This window comes from Canis lupus, chromosome 1 (genome assembly GCF_048164855.1).
Source record: "Canis lupus baileyi chromosome 1, mCanLup2.hap1, whole genome shotgun sequence".
Classification (NCBI taxonomy): Eukaryota; Metazoa; Chordata; class Mammalia; order Carnivora; family Canidae; genus Canis; species Canis lupus.
The window spans coordinates 94,728,851-94,754,827 of NC_132838.1; the positions used below are offsets into that span (position 1 = coordinate 94,728,851).

The 25,977-nt window shown below is 35.5% G+C and overlaps 1 protein-coding gene across 5 annotated transcripts in view; it reads left to right on the top strand.

Moving 5' to 3' along the window:
- Positions 1-25,977, top strand: part of RIC1 (RIC1 homolog, RAB6A GEF complex partner 1) — a 145,619-nt gene that overhangs the window by 20,004 nt on the left and 99,638 nt on the right. For 4 of the 5 annotated variants that reach the window (XM_072840654.1, XM_072840638.1, XM_072840648.1 and 1 more), the window contains one exon: positions 12,907-13,014. The exons of the other annotated variant lie outside the window; for it this stretch is intronic. In XM_072840654.1, coding sequence (XP_072696755.1) covers positions 12,907-13,014 — 108 coding nt within the window. Of the gene's footprint in view, positions 1-12,906; positions 13,015-25,977 lie in introns of those variants that run through there. 5 annotated transcript variants of the gene reach the window in all.

Here is a 25,977-nt window from a genome sequence, read left to right on the forward strand (position 1 = left end):
CCTGTGGGGAGCTCGATTTGGGACTGATCCCAGCACCCCGGGATCACGCCCTGAGCTGAAGGCACATGCTAAACCACTGAGCTACCCAGGCACCCCTCCTTCCCTGCCTTTGTAAACAGCTGTCACTATACTTAAATGATGACTTATTTATTTACTTTTGGGCCTTTTTTTAGGTAAAATTTTGTACAGTGAAACTGAGCAGTGTATTTACTTATATAACCACTATTCCAATCAAGATTGAGAACATTTTCATCACTCCAGAAAGTCCCCTTGTGCCCACTTAACAGTATATCTTACTGCCCTTCTGTCCTCTGCCCCCCAACCCCCCACCCCGCCCCAGGCATTTGGTGGTTTGCCTTGGTCTAAGCTGTATATGGCTATAGAGTTGGACAGATCTTGTCATTGCCTAAGCTCTAGCAGGAATATACTGGTGTCTTAAGTAGGAATTTTGCATACATCTCAAGAAAGTGGTTGAGACTTTTGTTCAGTAGTATTTTTGATGTGATTCTAAGACATGAAAGTAATGAATAGCGATAGATAATATTTATAGTGCTTATTGAGTGCCAGGCACTCTGCCAAGTGCTGTATTATTAATCTTTGCAGTGGTGAGATCCAAGGAAATAGGTACTATTAGGTTTATTTTAAAGATGCAGAAACTGAAGCACAGGAGAAATTAAATAGTTTGTCCAAGCTTATAAAACTGGTAAGAGCCAGTACTTGAATCTTGCATTCAGACTTGAGAGCCTATATTTTCAGTCACTATGTTGTATTCCTTATTAGTATATGTGTGCTGAATAGACTTTTTAAAGAGCTGGCCAGGGAACCTAATCACCATTTATATTGAGTTTCCTATAGAAACACAATAATTCCAGTAAACAACTTAAAATTTCAGTTGTAGAAACAGAACCTTTATAAGGTGGTGACTCCAGTTAAAAAAAAAAATTGGCAATGGATTTGAATAGTTGTTTCTTTAAAGACAGTATGCAGATGGCCAATAAATACATACAAGGATACTCAGCCTGGTTTAGTCATCAGGGAAATACAAATCAAAACCACAAGGTACCACTTTATGCTCACTAGAACGGCTACAGTCAAAAAGATAGTAACAAGTGTTGACAAGGATGTGGGGAAATTAGAACCTTCACAAACTGCTGGTGACATACAAAATTGTGAAGATACTGGGGAAGAGTTTTGATATTTCCTCAAAAAGTTAAGCATAGAGTTCTCATATGACTAGGCATTTCCAAGTATATGCCCCAAAACAATTGATAACAGGTGTTCAAAGAGAAGGTTGTTCAAACAGAAATGAACTTCATAGCAACACTTATTACAAGAGCTGAAAGGTGGAAACAACCCAAATGTCCTATCAGCAGATGTGTGGATAAACACAATGAGCTGTGTCCATACATGGGAACATTACTCAGTCATAAAAGGGATGCACTAATGGTAACATGCTACAGTGTGGGTGAACCCTAGCACATCATGCAAAGTGAAAGAAGCCAGACATAAAAGGCCACTACTTTTCTGTTGGCCTGCTTATATTATTATTATTGATTCTGCTTATATGAAATCTCCAGAACAGGCAAGTATGTGGAGTTAGAAAGTAGATTATTGGTTGCTAGGAGCTGAGAGGAGGAGGAAGAAACAGAGAATGAGAGCTAATAGGCAGAATTTCTTATTGGAGTGATTTTTTTAAATGCTCTGGAATTATATAGCGGTAATGATTGCACAATTCTGTATGTATACTAAAAACCAATAGAGTGTATACAGTATGAAAAATGGACGTATTTGTAATGACATTTATCGGACATTACCTGTATCTAAAACTACTCAAAGTATGGACTAGAATTACCTAAAGGCTGGTATAAGGAACTTTTGATACTATGTGATAATCTTAGGCAAGGATGAATTGTTAAATCAGATAAGCTTGGAAAGTATCACATACTGTATTCTATTGAAGATTGACAGTGTACATTGGCCACTGAAAATTTGCTAAAACTCTGTAGTAAAGAAAATTGTTGAATTTTAATACAGCATTTTTGAAATGGAATTGGTCTTCAGCTCTTTAAGTAAATAATCACTGGTTCTGCAGAACCTAGTTCGGTATATCCAGTGTGGAAACCAGTAGCCACAGGTTACTACAATTTTTAACTTATTAAGAATTGTGTAAAATAAAATGAGTTTGTTACACTAGCCATATTTCAAGTACTCTGTGGTTATGTGTGAGTAGTGTGTACTGTACAGGATAGTACAGATAAACATTTCTCTCACTGCAGAAAGTTGGTCTATACTAAGGCTGTCCAGTCATATGGTATGACCAGTCATAGGTTGTGTTTATTCACTTTTAGCACCCCACTTCTTAGTTGTTACAGAACATTTACAAAGATAGAACGTAGTAGGTTGAGTCATGTCCACCTAAAAATGATAGGTTGGAATTCTCACCCCTAATACTGGAAAGTGTCTTTATTTAGAAATTGGGTCTTTAAAGAGTAATCAAGTTAAAATGAGGTTGTTAGAGTAGGCCATAATCTGATATGACACCATCCTTATAGAAAGAGAAAATTTAAGCACAAATAGAGATGCACAGAGGGAAGACAATATGAGAGGGAGAAGATGGCCATGTAACTGGAGTGATGCATCTCTAAGCCAAGGAATGCCAAAGACTGTAGGCAAACACCAGGAACTGGAAGAGGAGAGGAGGGAGTTTCCTCTAGAGCTGTCATGGCCCTGCTGACTCCTTAATTTAAATTTCTGTTGTTTTAAGCCAGTCAGTTTTTGGTATTTGTAACAGCAGCCCTAGGATACTAATAGGGAATATCCTAAATAGTTATATAATCTCGAATGATCGAATTCTGAAAATAGAGTGTCATATAAAATTTAAAAGATGAGTCTGGAGTCTTTTACAGACATTTACCAAGTACAGCTGTCACCATTAATTTTTAAAAATCAACTAAAAAATAGTAGGAAGCATGTAAGCGTCACAGATTTGCAATTCTATTAAGAACATAAATGTATCATAGTTATCTTAGTTTAATAACAGTAGTGCCAGTTATATTTATCAAGTTTTAAAATTTACACTGCATTGAATTGGACTTTGTATGGTCAGAGACACGCCTCCCCCGACATTTCTCATTTTGGAATTAACAGTTTTTTTAATCAGAAAAAAATCATAAATTCTTTTTCTAAACTCAAATGTTTTTATCAACAGGAGAATAGATGAGTTGTGGTATATTAATTCAGTACAAGAAGTGAATGAATTATACAGAAGAGCAGGGATATAATCACAAAATTGAAGATAGTGATTATATCTTGGAGAGTGCATGTAATTAGGTGAGGGCACTCAGGGCCTTCAAATTATGATAGTGAATCATTTCTGTAGCTGGATGATGGGTTTGCCAGTGTTCATTTTATTCTTTATACTTTATTTAGACATTAAAATTAACTTAAAATTAGTCTGTGGAAACAACTATTTGAAGTGGTGGATTACTAAGAATTGTCCTCCCTTCTCTCTAATGAATAAATAAAATATTTTTTAAAAAAGAATATATACATGTGGTTATTCTTCATGGATATTTAAGGAATATAAAACTTAAGATATTAGTCACTAACAAAATTAGTAAGAATCTGTTTTTTTTTTTTTAAGATTTTATTTATTCATGAGAGACAGACAGAGAGAGAGAGATAGAGATAGAGAGAGGCAAAGCCACAGGCAGAGGGAGAAGCAGGCTCCATGCAGGGAGCCCGATGTGGGACTCGATCCCAGGTCTCCTGGACCAGGCCCCGGGCTGAAGGCGGCGTTAAACCGCCGAGCCACCTGGGCTGCCCAGGATCTGTTTTAATAGTGTGAAATTTTATACAAAAAGATTCATACATAATCTTGGGACCATATTTTCTATGTTGTCATGGGTTATAAAGAAATACATAATAGACTTCTTTAGATATAGCACTGCTTCTGTTTTGAAATACATCTATAAGGACTAAATTGCTGCCTAGAATCTTTTTTTTTTTTTTTTTTTTTTTTGGTGAAGTCAGTAATTTGGAGGCCTTTAGCTATGTCGGTTTCAGCTCTTTAGAGAGTCAGAGTAGTACTTACTAATATTTGTGCACAAGTTACCAGAGAGAGGAGACTTGTCTGCTTCATATAAAAATGTTTCATAAGCCCACATTATTGTATATTGTTTTGATATAAGTGCAAGCAGAGTAAAAACCAGTCTTAGTATGCTTTCTAACTCCCAAATTAGATAAATTACTTTTTTAGAAATAAAACGTTTATAAAATATGTAAATATTAAAACATTAAGAAATAAAAAGTTAATAAATGCTAAAATATACTGTGGTTTTAAGTTAGTGATTAAATACCGCTATTCAATCTTTTTACATTTATTAATTCAATAGGCAGATTATCATTGCTGGTTATAACAATCTTTTTAAAAATCTCCTTTTCTGATTGAGTTAGTTAATGTCTTTGTCACAGTCAAAAAATTGATCATTCACGTAAACAGGTCAAGGATATCAAAATCCTCAAAAACAAATATTAGTAAACAGTTTATTCTAACTTGTATGTTCATGTTCATGTACTTTAGATGCTAAGCAAACTACAACCAGTTTTTGTTTCTGTCTTCTTTCTGTCCCTCCTACCTTCTGCATAGTTCAGGCTTCTCTTCTAGGTTTTTGCAAAAGATTCTGACTAGGTTTCCCTAAGTGTGTTGTTTTCCCTTTGGTTAATTTTTAGAAAGACCAGCAAAATACCTTGTTTGAAACTTTTTAAATAATTTTCTGAGATATAATTGACATGATATAAATTGCATGTTTATAGTGTAAATTTGATTAGATATGACTTGTATACATCATCAAACCATCACCATAATCCTGACCGTGAACAAACTCATCACCTCTAGATATTTCCTCTTAACTTTTTGTAGTTGCTTCCTACTGCCCTCCATATCCAGGCAGTCACTCATCTGGTTGCTTTCTCTTGCTACAGATTGGGTTGCCTTTTCTAAAGTTTTATGTAAGTAGAATCATAGAGTATATACTTGTTTTTTGTTGTTCTTATGCATCTTTCACATAGCATTAATTATAATGAAGAGTTTATAACATTGGTACATTTTCCTTAATTTTGCTCTGGTGTCCTCTTTCTTTTCTACATGTCTATTTTGTGTGCCACATTGCATATGGTTTTATTTCTTCCAATCTCTTCTAGTCTGTAATAGTTCTTAAGTTTTTCCTTGTCCTTTATGATCTTGATCTTTTTGAAGAGTACTGATGAGTTACTTAGTAGAATCTATCAGATTGGGTTTATTTTCTCACAAATAAGATGAGCTTAAGTATTTTTGGAAAAAATACTGGAAAAGTAACCAAGTGATCAAATCAAAGAGTTCTAATTTCCCTTTCAGACTCAGGTTTCACTTCTAGATTTTTAAAATAAATTCCTTATAGTCTCCACAATTAAATTTCTTCTCTTCGTTTATTGTAAATATTATCCAAGGTACTTTTGTTTTTGGTTTTGAAACAGTGTAAAAACTTTATTTATTTATTTTTAAACTGTGTGTGTGTTTTTTTTTTTTAAGATTATTTATTTATTTATTCATGTGTGAGAGAGAGAGAGAGAGGCAGAGACACAGGCAGAGGGAGAAGAGGGCTCCATGCAGGGAGCCCAACATGGGACTCAGTCCCGGGTCTCCAGGATCAGGCCCTGGGCTGAAGGTGGCACTAAACCGCTGAGCCACCTGGGCTGCCCTGTATAAAAACTTTATTGAAAAGGACTTAGATTCTACATTACAACTCATTTTTAAGAAACTATCCCTTGTCAAGTTTTGGGATTCTATCAAAGAATATTTATGATTATTTAAAATCCAATTATAAATCTGTGTAAGACTGGATTTTCTTTGTATGCTTCAATTAAAACAACATGTCACAACAGACTGTAGAAGTAGATAGGAGAATCCAGCCATAGTCAGTTATATTAGACTTTTAAAGAGCATGGCAAAATAGTTCCACTGCTTATCCTTTTGGTTTAGAAATAAAGTTATTCAAAAATATTATTTATGTTAACATGAAAATTTTATTGTGATGCGAGCACTTAACATGAGATCTCTTCAAAATTTTTAAGTGTGTAGTACAATATTGTTAGCTATAGCTATGATGTACAGCAGATCTCTAGAACTTAATCATCTTGCTTAACTGAAACTTTGTCATTGAATTGGCAGCTTTCGATTCTCATCTCACATCTTCTGGTAACCACCATTTCACTCTGACACTATGAATTTAACTGTTTAGGTAAGTGGAATCAGGTATTCTTTTATAGTTTCAAGGGGTACCTTTAAGTCTGTAATCCATTTTGAATTGATTTTTGTGTATAGGATTAGATAAAGGTCCAATCTTATTCTTTTGCGTGTGGCTGGCCGATTTTTCCAATATTTTTTTTTTTTTTTTTTTAAATCTACGATAGTCACACAGAGAGAGAGAGAGAGAGAGGCAGAGACACAGGCAGAGGGAGAAGCAGGCTCCATGCACCAGAAGCCCGACATGGGATTCGATCCCGGGTCTCCAGGATCGCGCCCTGGGCCAAAAAAGGCAGGCGCCAAACTGCTGTGCCACCCAGGGATCCCTCCAATATTGTTTGTTAATAAGACTATACTTTTCCCATTGTGTATACTTAGAACCCTTGTTGAAGATCAATTGACCTGCTTGTGTGGATTTATTTCTGGGCTCTCTACTCTTTCATTGGCCTGTGTCTGTCTTAATGCCATAACTATACTATTTGATTTACTGTAGTTTGGTAGAATATTTAAAAATCAAGAAGTGTGATGCCTGATGCCTCTAGCATTGTTCTTACTCATTATCAACTTGGCTGTTTGGAGCTTTCTGTGATTTCATAGGAATTTAATTTTTTTCTACTTCTGTAAAAAGTACGATTGTGATTTTGATAGTAATTGCTTTAAATTTGTAAATTGCTTTGGGTAGTATGGACATTTTAATGATATTAATCTTCCAAATCATGAACACAGGATGTCTTCCCCCTTTTTAAAAAATTTCTTCAGTATTTTGTAGTTTCAGTGTACAAGTCTTTCACCTCTACAGTTCTTTAATCCTAAGATTTTATTATTTTTGGTGGTATTTGAACTAAGATTGTTTCCCTGATTTCCTTTTCAGATAGCTCATTGTTAAGTGTATAGAAATGTAGTTGATTTTTGTATGTTGATTTTGTATTCTAAAACTTAACTGAATTCCTTTATTATCAGTTTCTTTTTAATGGATTCTTTAGAGTTTTCTTTATATAAGATCATACTCTTTGCAAATTGACAGTTTTGTTTCTTACTTTCTGACTTGGATTCCTTATATATTTTTCTCTTGCCTAATTGCTCTGGTTAGGACTTCCATACTATGTTGAATAGAGGTGATGATAGTAGGCATCCTGGACGTGTTCCTGATTTTATTTTAATTTTTTTAAAGATTTATTTATTCATTTATGATAGAGAGAGAGAGAGAGAGAGGGAGAGAGAGAGGCAGAGACGCAGGAGTAGGGAGAAGCAGGCTCCACGTCAGGAGCCCGACGTGGAAATTGATCCTGGGACTCCAGGATCGGGCCCTGCGCCAAAGGCAGGCGCCAAACTGCTGAGCCACCCAGGGATCCCCTTGTTCCTGATTTTAGAGGAGAACTTCAGTTTCTTACTGTTGGGTATGATTTAGCTATAGATCTTAAATGACCTTTTTTATGTTGAAGTATTTGGCCTTTTTTTTTTTTATAGTTTGAGGTTTTTCTTCTGAAAGTGTGTCGAATTTTGTCACATACTTTATCTATTGAGATGATTATGTGAATTTTATCCTTTATTCTGGTAACACAGTGTATCACATTAATTGATTCTTGTATGTTGACCCATACTAGCATCCCAAGAATATAAATCAAATTTGGTTCTTGGTGTATTTTTTTTTTTTAATGTGCTGTTGAATTCAGGATTTTTGCATCTTTATTCAGAGACAGTGACCTATGATTTTCTTTTCTAGTAGTGCCTTTGGTTTTGAATCAGTGTACTTCTTGTAGTGCCTTTGTCTGGTTTTGAAAGTGTTTCTGCTGCTTCAGTATTTTAGTAGAGTTTCGGAAGGATTGGCATTCTTCACTAAATGTTTGGTAGAATTTACCAGTGAAGTCATTTGGTCCTGGGCTTTTCTTTGTTGGGAGGTTTTTGGTCACAGATTTAATCTACATACTACTGTCTTCTCAGATTTTCTGTTTCTTGATGATTCGGTCTTGATAGGTTGTGTGTTTCTAGGAGTTTTCCTATTTTTTTTTGTTGTCCAGTTTGCTGGCATATAGTTGTTTATAGTTGTCTTTGTGATCTTTTGTATTTTTGTGGTATCAGTTGTAAGGTCTCCTTTTATATTTGAGTTGATTTTGAGTTTTTCTTAGTAAGTGTAGCTGAAGTTTTACAATTTTATCTTTTCAAAAATTTTAGTTTTTTCCTCCAGTAGTTTTACTGTTCTTTATTTCACTTATTTCTGTTCTAATCTTTATTATTTTCTTCCTTTCTGGTGATTTTGGACTTAGTTTGTTCTTTTTCTAGTTCCTTCAGGTATATAAAATTAGGTTGATCCTAGATCTTCTGTTTGAATGTAGACATTTATTGCTTATAAACTTCCTTTTTATTATGGCTTTTGCTATATCACGTAGGGTTCAGTATGTTGTATTTTAGGTTTTGTTTGTTTCAAGGTATTTTCTAGTTTCTTTTTGATTTCTTTGACCCATTTGTTGTTGTTCAAGTGTGTCTTTAATTTCCACATATTTGTGAATTTCCTTCTTTCTTTCCTCCCTTCCTTCCTTCTTTCCTTTCTTCCTTTTTTTCTCCCCTTTTGATTTTTAGTTTCATTCCATTGTAGTCAGAAAAATAGTTGGTATGATTTCAGTCTTAAATTTAAGACTTGTCTTGTGATCTAACATGTGATCTATCCTGGTGAATGTTCAGTGTACACTAAGAATGTGTATCCTGCTATTTACAGAAAGTTCTGTACATACGTGTTAGCTTTATTTGATCTATAGTGCTGTTGAGGTCTTCATTTTCTTCATAGATTTTGTTTTAGTGTTCTATCCATTCCTGGAAGTGGGATGTTAAAGTACCCTAGCGCTATATTGCTGTATAGCGCTAGGGTACTTTACATTCAATTCTGTAAATGTTTGTTTTCTTTAGATGTTATGATGTTACTTCTAATAGTATCGTTTCTATATATTTATAATTGTTAGGTCTTTCTGGTGAATTTACTTTTTTATTATTATACAATGTCTTTTTCCTGTCTTGACACTTTTTGACTTAAAATCACTTTGTCTGATATAACCTTCTCTGTTCTCCTTTGATTACCATTTGCATGGAATAACTTTTTTTTTTTATCTTGTCACTTTCAGCCTATGTATGCACTTAAATCTAAAGTGATTTATCTTAAGCAAGTCTAGTGGTGATGAACTCCCTCAGCTTTTGTTTGTTTAGGAAAGATTTTATCTTTTCTTCATTTTTGAAGGATACTATTACTAATATAGTATTCTTACTTGGCAGCTTTTTTCTTTCAGCTCTGGGTATATCATCCCACACCCTTTTGCTCTGCAAGATTTATGCTGAGAAACCCACTCTTAGTCCTATGGGGTTCCTTTATACATGACAAGTTGCCTTTCCCATGTGCCTTCAAAATTCTTACTGCTTTTACTTTTGACAATTTGATTATAATTTTTCTCAGTGTGTATTTCTTTGAGTTTCTCTTCTTTAGGTTTCTTTCGGCTTCCTGGATCTGTATGTTTTATTTCCTTCCCCAGATTTGGAAATTTTAGAAGGGTTGTCTTCTAATATATGAGATAGAGAAAAGACAGACACACACACACCTTCCCTCTCCTACCCAGTTGGCCTGGCAAGAGATCCTGGTGATGTCTCAAACCTTCATGCTAGTCCAACACACTTTTTGTGTGTGTGTGTGTGTGTGGGGGGGGCTACCAAGAATCTAGGGTATGCTGAATCCCTTCAGTGTACTGTAACAGGTGAACCAAAGCCATTCTCCAAGTGTCCATCAGAAAAGTTGTTTTATGCTCTATCCAACTCTTTCTCTCCTCACTCTAGGAAGAAGGTAGAAGCTGTTTTTTCCCCCCATCTGCTTGCTCTGTGTTGAGTCAAGGAAGGGGCTATGGCACTGCCAGCCCAAACTCTGTCTCTGCTCTTATGACATAGTGGCTGACGAGATTATGCCAGGTTTCATCAGTGGCTCATCAAAAGGCAAGACAGTCTCTCTCCCTCCTTTTGGGCAGTCCCCAGAAAAACTGGGGCATTGGACCTGTGGGCTTTTCTCTTTCCCAAGAAGCACCTGGAGGTGGAGGGGGTAGGGTTTCTGGTAGGAGGGTGTCCCATATCTTCCTAGCAGCTTTGATGAGTCTGATTTTGTGTTCATTCAGCCTTCAAGTGCCTTTCAGTTATTAGTTTCTAGATTTCTCACCAAAGGGAATTTTTCTCTGAATTGTTGCTCAATTTTTGTAGGGGTGTGGTGGGAGGAAAGTCCAGAACTTCTTGCTGTCCCATCTTCTCATGTCACTCCTAGATACAGGTTTTTAATTTTTAATTGATATTTGAAGTACAAACAACTGATGGTTAGCGATTTTAATGTATTTAGAGTATTGCTAGTTAATGTATTTAGAATATTGTTAGCTTCTTAGAAACTTTATTTTGCTTTTAAAATTAAAAAAGAAAGTCTTAAGGGAACGGGCCTATGTAACACTTTTTCAAAAGCTAATGTAAAAGAAGCTAGCCTTAAAAACTATATTCTAGTTGGTAAATTTGCTTACTATAGGAATATACTTAGCAGTTCTAAACTACTCTGTGCATACAGTAGAGTTGAACAAAGAACTAAGTCACTTGTATGAAGTAACCAAAAAAAGCTACAAGTAAGGGAGAAGATTAGAGGAAATCATATTGTGCTTGATTATACTCCAGTATTTCTATATATAAATATATACATATATATGTGGAAAGAAATATAGAGACGTAATATGTTCATATATAGGTGAGTATAAGTTTTTATGTTTCCTACTATGTTTATTGAGAGGACCTAGAAGCCGTGACACCCTACTAGCAACAAACATCTTGTTTCCAGATCTTGTTTTTTAAATACCATTCTCTAATAAAAATGGAACAGGGATCCCTGGAAAAATGGCTGCTTCTAGGACAATGGCAGGGAAAGTACAAGATGACCCTTTGGAGCTTCTTAAACTACCAGAAAGTGGATGTCTAGTTGTTCTAGCACCATTTGATGAAAACACCATGTGTTCTCCATTTTATTATCTTTGTCAAAGGTCACTTGACTATATTTTTGTGAGTCTGTTTTTGGTGCTCTCTATTCTGTTCTGTTGATGTGTTTTCTGTTCTCCGGCCAGTACCACATTGTCTTCATTACTGTATCTTTATAAGAGATCTTGAAGTAGTATCAAGTCTTTCAACTTAGTTCGTCTCCTTCAGTATTGAGTCGGCCATTCTGGGTCTTTTGTGTGTCCATTTAAGCTTTAGTCAGCCTGTTGCTATCTCTAAAATAACTTGCTGTGATTTTGATTTGAATTGTGTTGAATCTGTAGTAAATTGTAAGAACTAACATCTTGACAGTATTGAATCTTCCCATCCATGAACTTGATATATCCCTCCATTTATTTAATTCATTTTAAATTTTGTTCATTAAAGTTTTGTAGTTTTCCTCGTGTAGATCTTGGACATATTCTATAGTTTTATGACTAAATATTTTTTTTGGTTACTAGTACAAATGCTATTGTCTGTTTAATTTCCAATTCTGTTTATTCAGGACTGTTTAATAAAACACTTGATTTTTATACGAACACATCCTATAACGTTACTAATAATTATTACCATGTTATTTTGTTGGTGGTTCCTTTGGATTTCTATATAAGCAGTAATGTATATATATACACAAAGGAAGTTGTACTTTTTTTCTATGCTGTTTTTTTTTTTTTTTTCTATGCTGTTTTATTTCTTTTTCTTGTCTTAGTATATTAGCAAGGACTTTCAGTGTGATTTTTGAAAAGGAGTGTTGAGAAGGGAGTGTCTTTACCTTGTTCTTGAGTTTACCAAGAAAGCTTCTAGTTTCTTACCAGTGAGTATGATGTTAGTTACCGGTTCATTGTAGGTAGTATTCTTTGTCGGATTGAAGAAGTTCCCCTTATTCTTAGCTTACTGAGAGTTTTTATCATGAATGGATGCTCAATTTTATTAAGTTCTTTTTCTGCATCTATTGGTATGATCATGTGGTTTTTCTTCTTTAACTTGTTGATGTGTAATGGATTACATTAATTGATTTTTGCATGTTGATCCAGCCTTGAATACTGGAATAAATTCCATGTGGTTGTAGTGTATAAATCTTTTTTTTTTTTGTATAAATCTTTTTAAACATTGTTGGATTAGGTTTGCTAGTATTTTGAGAATTTTTACAGCTACGTTTATGAGAACTGTTGGTCTGCTGTTTAATATTTTTGTAATGTTTTTGTCTAGTTTTAGTATTTGACTGATGCTGACCTCAGAAAGAGGTAGTAATCTCTCCACTTCTGTCTTCTGGAATATTTTGTAGAGAATTTGTGTAATTTCTTCCTAAACATTTGATAGAATTCACTAGTGAACCCATCTGGGCCTGTGTCTGTTTTTGAAGGTTACTAGTTATCAATTTAATAGCTTATATAGATACAGTCCTTTTCAGATTGTCTTTCCTTTTGGTTCTTTTTAGATAATCTGTTTGGGCTAATTAGGGCTGTAACTTACATTGTTATCTTCTATAAACATTTAGAAGTATTAAAAGATTTTCAGAGTACTCTAAGATAAGCTGTCTTAAATTTGTATATATTTTTGTGAGATACTAATAAAATAAACCTCTTTCCTTTCAGCCTAGTGTGTTAATCGTAACCTACAAGGAACCTGAAAAATCATCTTCTCAGTTTGGATCCTACAAACAAGCTGAGTGGAGGCCAGATAGTACCATGATAGCTGTGTCAGTAAGTAGAGTTTTCAATTTTAATAGTGTTTTCTTATGAAATCATTATGTTGCATTTAAGTTTGATTCTTTTAGATGACTTCATTTCAGTCTTTTCTCACCCATGAGTATTTATCTTCTGTGATAGGAATTGCTATACTGATTCTTCTATTCAGGGTACTCTTACTATATTCTTTGGTGATTCTTCTCTTTCTTCCTTTTTAATATAGTGCTTATATACTTTTCTCTTTATTTTTCTCGCTTTCCTGTTTTGTCCTTGAAGTCTAATCCGTGGTTTTAAGGCTTTCATCTTTATTTACATGGGGGTACTCCCGAATTTACATTTTAAGGCCTGCCTTCGTTTTTTTTTTTTTTTTTTTTTTTTTATTTATTTATTCATGAGAGAGACAGAGAGAGAGAGGCAGAGACATAGGCAGAGGGAGAAGCAAGTTCCATGCAGGGAACCCGATGTGGGACTTGATCCCAGATCTCCGGGATCATGTCCTGGGCCAAAGGTGGTACTAAACCGCTGAGCCACCTGGGCTGCTCGCTGCCTTCCTTTGGGGTGGATGTCTCACAAAAATGATAACATTTATGTTTTTATGTCACTAAATTCTCATATCCATTTGGATCTATTTCTGCATTTCTCCTCTATTCCATTAATGTGCCGAGATCTGGTCAGTTTTATCTTTTCAATCTATGTTTTGTCATTGTCATTTTTTAGACTGTCATTATCACCTAATTTGAAATAGCAGTCATAATATAGTTAACATTTATTGAGTATCTCTTAAGTAAGTACTGTTATAACCACTACACATGGATTGTCTTATTTAATTTTTAAACTGACACTTTGAATTCCATACTGTTATTCTTCATAATGGATGGTGTTATATTGAAGAGCTGAGGAAGTAAGTTTTTTTTTTTTTTTTTTAAGATTTTATTTATTTGTTCATGAGAGACACAGAGAGGGGCAGAGACATAGGGAGAGGGAGAGGTAGGCTCCCTGTGGGGAGCTCAGGATCCCAGGATCATGTCCTGGGGTGAAGGTAGATGGTCAACCACTGAGCCACCCAGGTCCCCTGAGGAAGCATGTTTTATCCAAGTTATATAGATGGTGTATTTTGGAGAGAAGGGATTAAATTAGGTATTTAGATTCCATGTAATGTAAAGACATAACTTGTAAAAAGTGCTTTGCTTTATTGCCCTTTGCAGTTACTGCATATTTTGCAAATTGAAGATTTGGTAATTTGGTAATTTTCAGTTTTTCACACTTTTTCATTATTATATTTATTTTGGTGATTTATGATCAGTGATTTTTGATGTTACTATTGATATTGTTTTAGGGTGCCACAAACAGTGCCCATGTGAGATATGAGATAGCAAACTAAAAAAATGTTGGGTGTGTTCTGACTGCTCCACTGCCTCGCTCTTTCCCTTTCTCCTTCCCTTTCTCCTTCCCAATGTCCTGAGTAACAACTATATTGGAATTAGGACAATTTATAACCCTGCAGTAGTCTCTTCAACAGAAAGGATAAGCTGCATGCCTCTCACTTTCAATCAAAAGCTAGAAATGATTAAAGTTTATTGAGGAAGCCCTGTTGAAAGCTGAAGCCTATTTTGCCGGTAAGTAGCCAAGTTGTAAATGTGAAGGAAAAGCTCCTGAAGGAGATTAACAGTGCTACTGCAGTGAACAACGAATGATAGGGAAGTGAATTAGCTTTATTGCTGTTAATGGGGAACGTTCGGTGGATAAAAGGTCAAACCAACCACAACATTCCCTTCAGCCAAAGCCTCACCCAGAGCAAGGCCCTGACTCACTCTCTTCAGTCCCGTGAAGGCTGAGAGAGGAGAGGAAGCTGCAGGAGAAAGGTCTGAAGCCAGTAGAGACTGGTTCATGAGGTCTAAGGAAGGAAACTGTGTCCATGGCATGAAGGTGCCAGGCGATGCAGCAGGTGATCCAGAAGATCTAGCTGAGATCATTAACGAAGGTGGCTACACTGACCAACCGATTGTCAGTGTGGGTGAAAGAGCCTGCCATGGGAAGCAGATATCATCTAGGACTTGTGTGGTTAGAGAGGAGTAGTCAGTGCCTGGCTTCGGAGCTTCCAAGGACTGGCTGATTGTGTTGTGGGGGCTAATGCAGTTGGGCACTTTTAAGTTGTAGCAGGTGCTTATTGATCATTTCTCAAATCCTAGGGCCCTTAGGAATTCTGGTAAATCTACTCTGCGTGTGCTCTATAAATGGAACAGCAGAGCCCAGAGGATAGCACATCTGTTTACACCATGATTTACTGAAAAACTTTTTTAAGATTGTATTTAGTTTAGACAGACTGTGAATAGGCGAGGGGCAGAGGGAGAGGCAAGAGAGGATCTCAGGCAGGCTCCACGCTGAGCATGGAGCCCAGTGTGGAGCTCAGTCAGTCTCACCACCCTGAGATCATAACCTGAGCCAAAATCAAGAGTCGGCCACTTTACTGACTAAATCACCCAGACGTCCCAGTTTACTAAATGTTTTAAGCCCACTTTAGAGACCTGCTTAGGAAAAAAAAATCCCTTTCACATCATCCATCACTTATTGAATATGTACCCGATTTTACAACAGTTCTGATGGAGTTGGACAACGAGATTTATGTTGTTTTCATGCCTGCTAACACATCCATTCTGCAGCCCATGGATCAAGGAATCCTTTCAACTTTCAAGTATTTTTTTATTTTAAAAATTAATTATATTTATTTTTTGTTGGAGTATAACATACAGCGTTATATTTGTTTCATGTATACAGGTGTACAGTGTAATGATTCAGCAATTCTGTACATTACTCAGTGCTCATTATGATAAGTATGCTCTTCATCTCCTTTATCTGTTTCACCCATTGTTCCCACTCACCTCCCCTTTGGCAACCACCAATTGGTTCTCTATATTTAAGAGTCTTTGTCTCTTTTAAAAAATTTCTTATTCAAGTCTTCTTATTTAAGAAGTACATTTCATAGGACTGTACCTGCCATACATAGTGATGCCTCTAATAGATCTGGGAAAAGTTAGTTGAAAACCTTCTGGGAAGGATTCACCATCTTAGATGCCATGAAGAACATTCATGATTCATGGGGAGAGATCAGAATATCAGCATTATTAGGAGTTTGGAAGAAGTTGATTCCAGTCTCCCTAGATGACTTAGAGGGATGCAAGATTGCAGGAGTGGTGGAAACAGCAAGAGAACCAGAATTAGAAATAGAGCCTGAAGATGGGACAGAACACCTGTGATCTCAGGATACAACTTGAACAGAAGAAGAGTTGCTGCTGCTGAATGAGCAAAGATAATGGTTTCTTGAGGTGGGATCTACTCGTGGTGAAGCTGCTGTGAAGACTGTTGAAATAACAACAGAGGATTTAGAATAGTGCATCAGTTCGGTTGATAGAGCAGTGACTGGCTTTGAGAGGATTGACTCCCAATTTTGAAAGAAGTTTTGTGGATGAAAGCTATCAAACAGCATTGCTGCAGAGAAAATTTCATGAAAGGAAGAGTCATTTAATGCAACGAACTTCATTGTTGTTTTAAGAAGTGGCCACAGCCACTGAAACCTTCAGCAACCCTCACCTGCAAAAAATTTTGAGTTGCAGAAGGCTCAGATGATAGCATTGGTTAGGAATCAAGTATTTTTTTAACTAAGGTGTGTACGTTGCATTTAAAAATGCTCTCACACACCTAAAAAACTACAGTATAGTGTAAAAATAACTTTTATATTTGCTGGAAAACCAAAAAATTCATCTGGTTTTGTTTATTGTGAAATTTGCTTTACTGAGATATTCTAGAACAGAAGCTTCAGTGTCTCCTCTCACAAATGTGCCTATATGCTTTGCTTTCACATTAACTTACCTCTCTGCTCTCTGTCCTTTTTTTAATCTGTACTAGGTAATGCTGACCAAGTTAATCATCAGAAAATGGTTCACATGATCAAAATATTGGGTAGTTCCTCACTTCTGCAGACTACCAACTACATACTAAATCTACCTTCCTGCCTGTTTTTATAAGGACAATGATTTAAGTATAGTTCAGTGTATTTAAATTATTAAAAAATAGAGAAGTACTTTTGACTTCTGGAGATTATATGAATTTCACTTTTTTAACTCTGAAGTGTAATTATCATACAGTGTTATATTATTTTCAGGTGTAAAATAATTATTCAACAGTTCTCAGTGTTCATCAAGAAAAGAGTACTCTCAAAGGGTACTCTTATTCCCTTTATCTATTTCGCTCATCCTCCCCACCCACCTCCTCTGTGGCAATCACCAGTTCTTTGTATTTTGGAGTCTGGTTCTTTGTCTTTTTTTTCTTTGTACATTGTTTTGTTTCTTAAATTTACATGTGAGTGAAATTATAAGGTAGGTGTCCTTTTCTGACCAACTTGTTTCAGTTGTCATTATACTCTCTAGCTCCATCCATATTATATATGGCAAGAATTCAGTCATTTTTATGGCTGATTAATATTCCATTGCATATATATGTACACCACTACTTCTTTATCCTTTCATTTAGGGATGGATACGTGAGTTTGGCTCTTGTAAATAATGGTTTAGTAAACATAGGGTGCATATATCTTTTCAAATAAGTGTTTTCGTATTCTTTGGATAAATACCCAGAAGTGTGGAATTACTGGAACAGATGGGATTTCTATTTTTAATTTTTTAAAGTACCACCATTCTACTTTCCACAGTACCTGCAACAATTTGCATTCCCACCAACAGTGAATGACAGTTCCTTTTTCTCCATATCCTCACTAACAGTTATTTCTTGTGTTTTTGTTTTTACCAAAGGCTCAGGTGACACATGATATTTCATGAAATGGCCTCAGTTGGGATGCCTGGGTGGCTCAGCAGTTGAACGTCTGTCTGCCTTTGGCTCAGGTCATGATCCCAGAGTCTGGGATAGAAACCTGCATTGGACTCCTTGCAGGGAGCCTGGTTCTCCCCCCGACCGCCCCCCCCCCCCCCCCCGTGTCTCTAATGAATAAATAAATAAAGTCTTAAAAAAAAAAAGATAGGAGCTTTTGTGTTTTTGATTCTAGCTATTCTGACAGGTGTAAAGTGATGCCTCATTATGGTTTTGATTTGCATTTCCCTGATGATGAGTGATGTTGAGCATCTTTTCATATGTCTGTTGGCCATCTGTATGTCTTTGGAAAAAATGACTGTGAAGGTCCTCTGCCCATTTTTAATTGGATTATTTGGGGTTTTTTTGTTGTTGAGTTGTATAAGTTCTTTATGTATTTTGAATACTAATCCCTCATATATATTATTTGGAAATGTCTTCTCTCATTCAATGGGTGGCCTTTTTGTTTGCTAGTTTCCTTCCCTGTGCAAAAAGCCTTTTATGTTGTTGTTGTTTAGCTTCTATAGTTTAATTTTGCTTTTATTTCCTTTGTCAGAGAAGACAATCTAGAGAAATTATTGGCCAAACTCAAAAGAAATTACTGTCTCTGTTTTTCTCTAGGAATTTTATGATTTTAGGTCTCACATTTAGGTCTTTAATCCATTCTGGGTTTAGGTTTGTGTTTAGTGTAAGAAAGTAGTTCAGTTTCATTCTTCTGTATCTTGCTGTCCAGTTTTCCCAGCATTATTTGCTGAAGAGATTATCTTTTCTCCATTGTATGTTCTTCCTTTTTTATAAATTGACCATATAATTATTGGTTTATTTCTGGGCTCTTTCTTCTGTTGTTCAGTGTGTTTATGTGCCTGTACCATACCATTTTGATTACTAAAGCTTCATTGTATATCTTGAATTCTGGGATTGCGATACTTCTAGATTTGTTCCTCTTTTTCAAGATGACTTTAGCTATTTGGGTTCTTTTGCAGTTCCATACAAATTCTGGGATAATTTTTTCTAGATCTGGGAAAACAATAGATACTTTGGTAAGGATTGCATTAAATCTATAGATTACTTTGGGTAGCATGGACATTTTAACAGTATTGGTTTTTCTAATCCATGAGCATGGAGTTATCTTCCCGTTTGTTTATGTCACCTTCAGTTTCTTTCATTAGTGTTTTTGTAGTTTTCTGAGTCCAGATCTTTGACCTACTTGGTTTGTTAGATATTTTATTCTTTTTAGTGCAATTGTAAATGGGATTGTCTTCTAAATGTCTTTTTCTCCTATATCATTATTAATGTGTAGAAATGAAATAAATTTCTGTATATTTAGTATCATAACTTTACTGAATTCATTTATCAGTTCTAGTAGTATTTTGGTGAAATCTTGAGGATTTTCTATATATAGTATCATTTCATCTGCAAATAGTAAAAGTTTTACTTTATTAATTTGGATTTTTTTTGGTTTAATTGGTGTGGCTAGGTCTTTGATTACTATATTGAATAAAAGTGATGTGTGTGGACATTTTTGTCTTTGGTTTATTATGTTGAGGTATGTTTACCCTAAAATTTCTTTGTTGAGAGTTTTTGTCTTGAATGGATGTGGTACTTTGTTAGAAGCCTTTTTTCTGCATCTCTTGAGATGATCATATGATTTTTGTCCTTTCTTTTGTTAATGTGATATATCATGTTGATTTATTTGGGCATATTAAACTATTTTTTTTTTCCCCTGGAATAAATCCCACTTGATTGTGGTGAATTATTTTTTAATGTATTGTTGTATGCAGTTTGCCAGTATTTTGCTGAAGATTTTTGCATTTATGTTCATCAGAGATAGTGGTTTGTAATTTCCTTTCCTTGTAATGTTTTTTATCTGTTTTTTATATTAGGGTAATGCTGGCCTCATAGAGTAAGTCTGGAAGCTTTCCTTTCCTTTTTTTTTTTTTTGAAATAGTATGAGAATAGGTATTAACTCTTCTTTAACTGTTTAGGCAGAGCTTATCAGAGAAGCTATCTGGATTTTTGTTTGTTGGGAGTTTTTTGATTGCTAGTTCAGTTTCTTTGCTAGTAATTGATCTTTTCAAATTTTCTATTTTGACCTGATTTCACTTTGAAGGGTTATAGGTTTCTAGGGACATATCCCTTTCTTCTAGGTTTTCTAATTTGCTGGCATGTAATTTTTTATCATATTCTCTTGTAATCCTTTGTATTTCTGTGGTGTCAGTTGTTAATTTTAGTTATCTGATTCCTCTCTTATTTTGATGAGTCTGGTTGAAGGTTTGTCAGTTTTGTTCATCTCTTCAGAGAACCAGCTCCTGGTTTCATTGAACTGCCCTACTGTGTGTGTGCGCGCCTATGTTTAGTCTCTTTTTTGTATTTCTGCTCTAATTTTTAGTATTTGTTTCCTTCTACTGGTTTTGGGTTTTCTTTGTTCTTTTCCTATCTCCTATGCCTGTGGGGTTAGTTTTAAGTTTTTCATATTTCTTGTGTTAGGCTTGTATTGCTATAATCTTCCCTCTTAGAACAGCTTTTACTGCATCCCATGGATTTTTGAACTCTTTATCTTCAATTTTGTTTGTTTCTATGTAGGTTTTGATTTCCTCTTGGACCCATTTGATATTAAAGTAGCATGTTATTTAGCCTCCACGTATTTGTGTTCTTTTTAGATTTTTTTTCTTGTGATTGACTTTTAGTTTTATTCCCTTATGGTCAGAAAGGATGCCTGATATTATTTCAGTCTTTTTTTAAATTTATCGAGATTTGGTGAATAGATCGCGTGTATGAAAATAATGTTTAGTCTTTTGTTTTGGATTGAACATTCTGAGTATGTTTTTTAGGTCCACATAGCCCAATGTGTTATTCAAAGTCATTGTTTCCTTGTTGATTTTTCTGCCTTGGGTGATCTATTTTTGACATAAGTGGGGTGTTAAAGTCTTCTGCTATTAACATATTACTGTCAATTTTTTCCTTTATGTCTGCTACTAGTTGATTTATGTATTCAGGTGCTCCCACATTAGGTGCATAAATATTTAAAATTGTTGCATGCTCCTATTGGATTGTTCCTTTATCATTTTGTAGTGTCCTTTGTTTTGTTATATTCTTGGTTTTAAGTCTATTTTTTCAGATATAAGTATTGGTACCGCAGCCTTCTTTTTGCTTCTGTTTGCATGTAATTGTTTTTCCATCTCTTGTCTCTGAATATGCATGTATCTTTAGGTCTGAAATAAGTTGTCTTTAGGCAACATAAAGATGGGTCTTGCTTTTTTTTAATCCATTCAATGCATCAGTATCTTTTGATTAAAATACTAATCCATTTTCACTTAAAGTAATTATCCATAGATAGGTACTTATTGCCATCTGTTACTTGTTTTTTTTTTTTTTTTTTTTTTTCATCTGTTACTTGTTTTAATGGTTGTTTTTGTAGTTCTTCTCTTGCTCTTTTATCTTGTAGTTTGGTGTACTTCACTAGTCATATGCTTTGATTCCTTTCTCTTTATTTTTTTGTGTGTCTGTTACAGGTTTTTGATTTGTGGTTACAATTAGGTTCATTTGTAGCATCTTATGCAGATAACAGTCTATATTAAGTTGATGTTCAGTTAAATTGAACTCATTCTAAAAGCACTAAATTTTTACTTCCATGCATGTTTTATGTATACGATATCATACTTCATATCATTTTATTTTGTGTATTCGTTGACTGAGTTATATAGGTATAATTGCTTTTGTGCTTTAATCTCTGTGATTAATCTACTACTTTAATTATGTTTGTATTTACCTGTGGAAGTTTTTCCTTTCATAATTTTCTTACTGTTGATTATTGCCTTTTCACTCAAAGAATTCCCTTTAACATTTCTTATAAAGCTGGCTTACTGGTGATAAAGTCCTGTAACTTTTGTTGGTTTGGGAAACTCTCTCTCCTTCTATTCTGAATGATAACCTTTCTGAGTAGATTATTCTCAGTTCCACATTTATTTTTCTTTTCAGTACTTTTAATATATCATGCCACTGTCTTCTGGTCTGCAAAGTTTCTACTGAAAAACCAGGGACATTTTCAGCTCTTTCTTTCTTCCTTTCCCTTTCCCTTTTCGTTTCCCTTTCCCTTTCTTTTTCCTTTCCCTCCCTCCCACCCACCCACCCACCCACAGAGAGAGGCAGAGATGCAGGCAGAGGGAGAAGAAGCAGACTCCATCAGGAGCCTGATGTGGGACTCCGATCCTGGAACTCCGGGACCGTGTCCTGAGTCGAAGGCAGACGCTCAACCACTGAGCCATCCAGGCATCCTCAGCTGTTATTTCTTTAGATAAATTTTCTGCCCCTTTTTCTATCTTTATTCCTTCTGGGATCCTTCTAAATTACATGCTAATATGCTCGATGATGTCACTGATTTCCCTTTACACACTTTCGTTTTTATTATTATTATTATTATTATTATTATTATTATTATTATTTACTTTTTGCTGTTCATCTGGGTTGCTTTCCATTATTCAGGACTCCAGGTCACTGATGGGTTCTTTTGCTTCCTCTAATCTATTCATTCCTTCTAAGGTTTTTTCTTCTCTTTTCTTTTTTTTCTTTCCTTTTCTTTTTGGTAAGCCCTCTAGGGTATTTTTAATTTCAGTTATTGATCATCTCTGATGATGGTTCTTTATATTTTCTGTCCCTTTGTTGAAGGTCTCACAGAGAACTTCCATTGTTAAGTACAGTGAGTATGTTTATGATCATCACTTTGAATTCTTTATCAGGCATATTGCTTATTTCGATTTCATGTAGCTCTTTTGGCGTGGTTTTGTCCTATTCTTTCATTTGGGATGTACTCTGTTTTCTCCTCATATTGTCTGTGTTTGTTTCTATGTATTAGTGAAGTCATCTAGGTCTCCTCATCTTGAAAGTAGTGGCCTTAGAAGAGACCTTTTGGTGCCTGGTAACACAATGTCCTGTTTTTCAGAACCACCAGGCATTTCACAGATGTTTCCTTTGTGGGTACACTGGGCAAGGTTTGGTCCCTGTGCTGTTAAAGGGCCATCCTGGGGTTGCTGTGGGCTTGTAGTTGGGTTGTAGCGCAGGCAAGATACTTGTCGTCAGGCCATCTGCAGGGTCTGCAGTCACACCAATCTACAGAGTGCTCTCCCTGTATTGTCTCTGAGAGACTTTCTTTTGTGGGCAAGGCCTGCAGTCAAACTAGGTGTCTGCCCTTAGTCCATCTATTGGGGTTGTAATCCCACTGGTGTATGTGGTTATATTCCGTTCTCTCCATGACACTCATCACTTTAGAGTGGTGCTGGTCCCTGCTGGATGGTTTGCAGGGCATATCTTGGCAGGTGCTGTGGTGGGTTGGATGGGGCTGGATGTGTACTGTTAGCAAGGTAGGTGATGAGGATTCACGCTTGATTATTGCTAGTGTCAGGTTATCTAAACCGGGGTGGGGGATAGAGAAATGGTACCCACCAGCTCTTTTATTCTTAGATAGGTCTCCCGAACATCCCTGTCCTTTAGTGCATGTTCTGAGATTAGTAAATAAATAAATACGAGATTAGTAAATAAATACACTTCATGTATACCCCAGGCTCTTTTCAAACTGCTGCTTCTGTTCTGTTTCTCCTTCAGCTTGTTATGTTGGCTCTTTAAGGGGACTCCGTTTCCTGTTGCCCTCCACCTTTTCCAGGCTAAGTCTGTGATTTTTAAAGTACCTGGAGTTAAGCTTGCTGGTTTCCAAACCAAATGTTTTGGAGACTCATCTTCCTTGAGTAGCTCTTCTCTGCCTGGGGTTCATGGTGTGGGGTCTGATTCTCTGCCTTCTCCATGCTTGTGGTGTCCCTCCCATTTGTGGTGAGTCTCCCTAGGAGTTTGGTTCTCAATGGAGTCTCTGCCCCTCCTTCCCTTTTTGATGTGTCCTTTGATTAACTGCAGAAAGTCTGTTCTGCCAATATACAGGTTGTTTTCTTTTCTCTTTCTTTGTTTCCTTCTCTCTCTCTTTTTCTTCATCCTTTTTTCTGAGATTCTTCCTCTTCCTCTTTTCAGAGAGAGAGAGAACGAGCCTGAGGGAGGGGAGTAGTAATGAGCAGAGGAAGAATGAGAGAGAGAATCCTAAATGCAGAGCCTGACGGGGGCTGGATCCTAAGACCCTGAGATCATGACCTGAGCGGAAACCAAGAGTTGCCCCTTAATGGACTGAGCCACTCAGGTTGCCCCCAGGTCGTTTTCTGAGTTAATTGCACTGATGTGGCTGTTATCTAGGTGTATCTTCCGATGTGAATTTTAAATTTCATTGTTCATAAATAATGTTGGCGTATGAAAATGCTAATTTATTTACATAATTTCTATGGCTGCTTTCAAGCTACATTAGCTGAGTCAAGTAGTCCTTACAGTGTCCATATGTGGTGCTCTATATCTTCCTTTTTCTGCTTGGTGCACTGTAAATTATAGTAACACAATTTATAGATCAGATGTTTCATATGACACACATACTGCTATATTGTGACATTCAGTATAGTTTTTATTACTAGTGCATACCTATCATGTCAAAAGAACAAAAGAAGAGAAAATTAGGTTTTGAATATCATGCTTCTAAAATACATTGGAATGTGGATTAATTTATTATTGGATGGGAAATTATTGTCTTAATTATGCAGTGACCCTATAACAAAGCCAAAAGAATATAATAAAAGTTGATATTATCCAGCTTAGTATTTATCACAGTATTCCCAACTCGCTGAAATTAATAGAAAAATTAGAATATTTAAAACAGAATAATAATTGAAAAATAAAAAATGGAAATGAAGGTACAACCAAAGTAAGTGTAGCTGTTTTTTGATGAATTGAGGAATGCTACAGTACTGCTCAGTTTATTTTTTTATTTTTATTATTTTATTTTTTTAAATTTATTTTTATTTTTTACTGCTCAGTTTATTTTATTTGAATAGGCAGTATAGATTGTGAGATGACTGAGAATTACTCCCTGTGAATAACTTGTATGGGAGAACATCAGGTGAGAAGATTTTAAAGAAGTTAAAACTAATTAGAGAAAATGCTAATCAGTACAAGCTGAAGTAAAGTCCACTAGGGTGTGTTTTTGTATTTTAACTGATAGTGACCGAGATCAGTTACTGAGACACAGACACGTGGAGCAGAAAAGGCTTAGTTGACAGTTTACAAAGCTCTCGGACACATGGAAGTTTTGAATGCTTATGGCCATTTTAAATAGTTAGAAATAGGAGCTAGAGACCCTTGCCCAGTTCCATGGGTGTTTGATATCTTAGCAGTCATTGGTAAAGGTTTATTGTGGATTTTTTTACGTTAGGGCTGATACTGAAATTTTTTGAACTTGAACTACCTCAGCCACTTACCAGACACTGAATGATCTGGCAAATGACTTTTTCAGATTTGGTAATGTTTACACGTGAACTCAGTCAAAACTACAAAGCAGTGCTTAAATGCGAGGTTTATATGTGGTCAGGTCATTTTGGTGATCACTGCTGTCGTTTGAATCACAAGTAATGTCAAGCTGCTTTTTCTATTTCCCCTGCTGTTAAAAACTAAAAAAATAAGATCTGTATTTCCAACAAAAATTAGCAGTAGATATATTTTCTGAGCTCATACCCAGTTCCAATAGCATGTTTCAGAACTTGATGAAATTGCAAAGGAAATGTCCATATTTCACAATCCGTTTAATTGTGCACGAGGAGTACTTTAATCCAGCCTTCAATTGGAGATGATTAATCTATCATGTTAAAAGGCAAACATCAGGAGAAGAATCTAGTAGAGTTGTAGTCTTCCCTACCAGTAATGACTATATTCTGTTAAAATCATTTGTTCATGGATTGATAATCAGTATTTGGCACTGCTTATGTGAAAAGACATTTCAAATAGAATATGTAAGATCTCATTACAGGCCAGCATTAATAGAAGAAACTTTACAATCTGTTTCGATGAGAGGGAATACTAACTTTAAACATCTGTTAAAAATGTTATCCCCATAAAATTTTATTGAAATTTGAGCTCAGTTTTCATTATCATTATGGTTAGAATTTTTAACGGTAAAATTTATGAGAATTTGTTTTCTCTCTGTATTAATTTTCTCTTTTGTTTTTCTGTATATATGATGCTTCGAAATCTTGAGGACTTGTG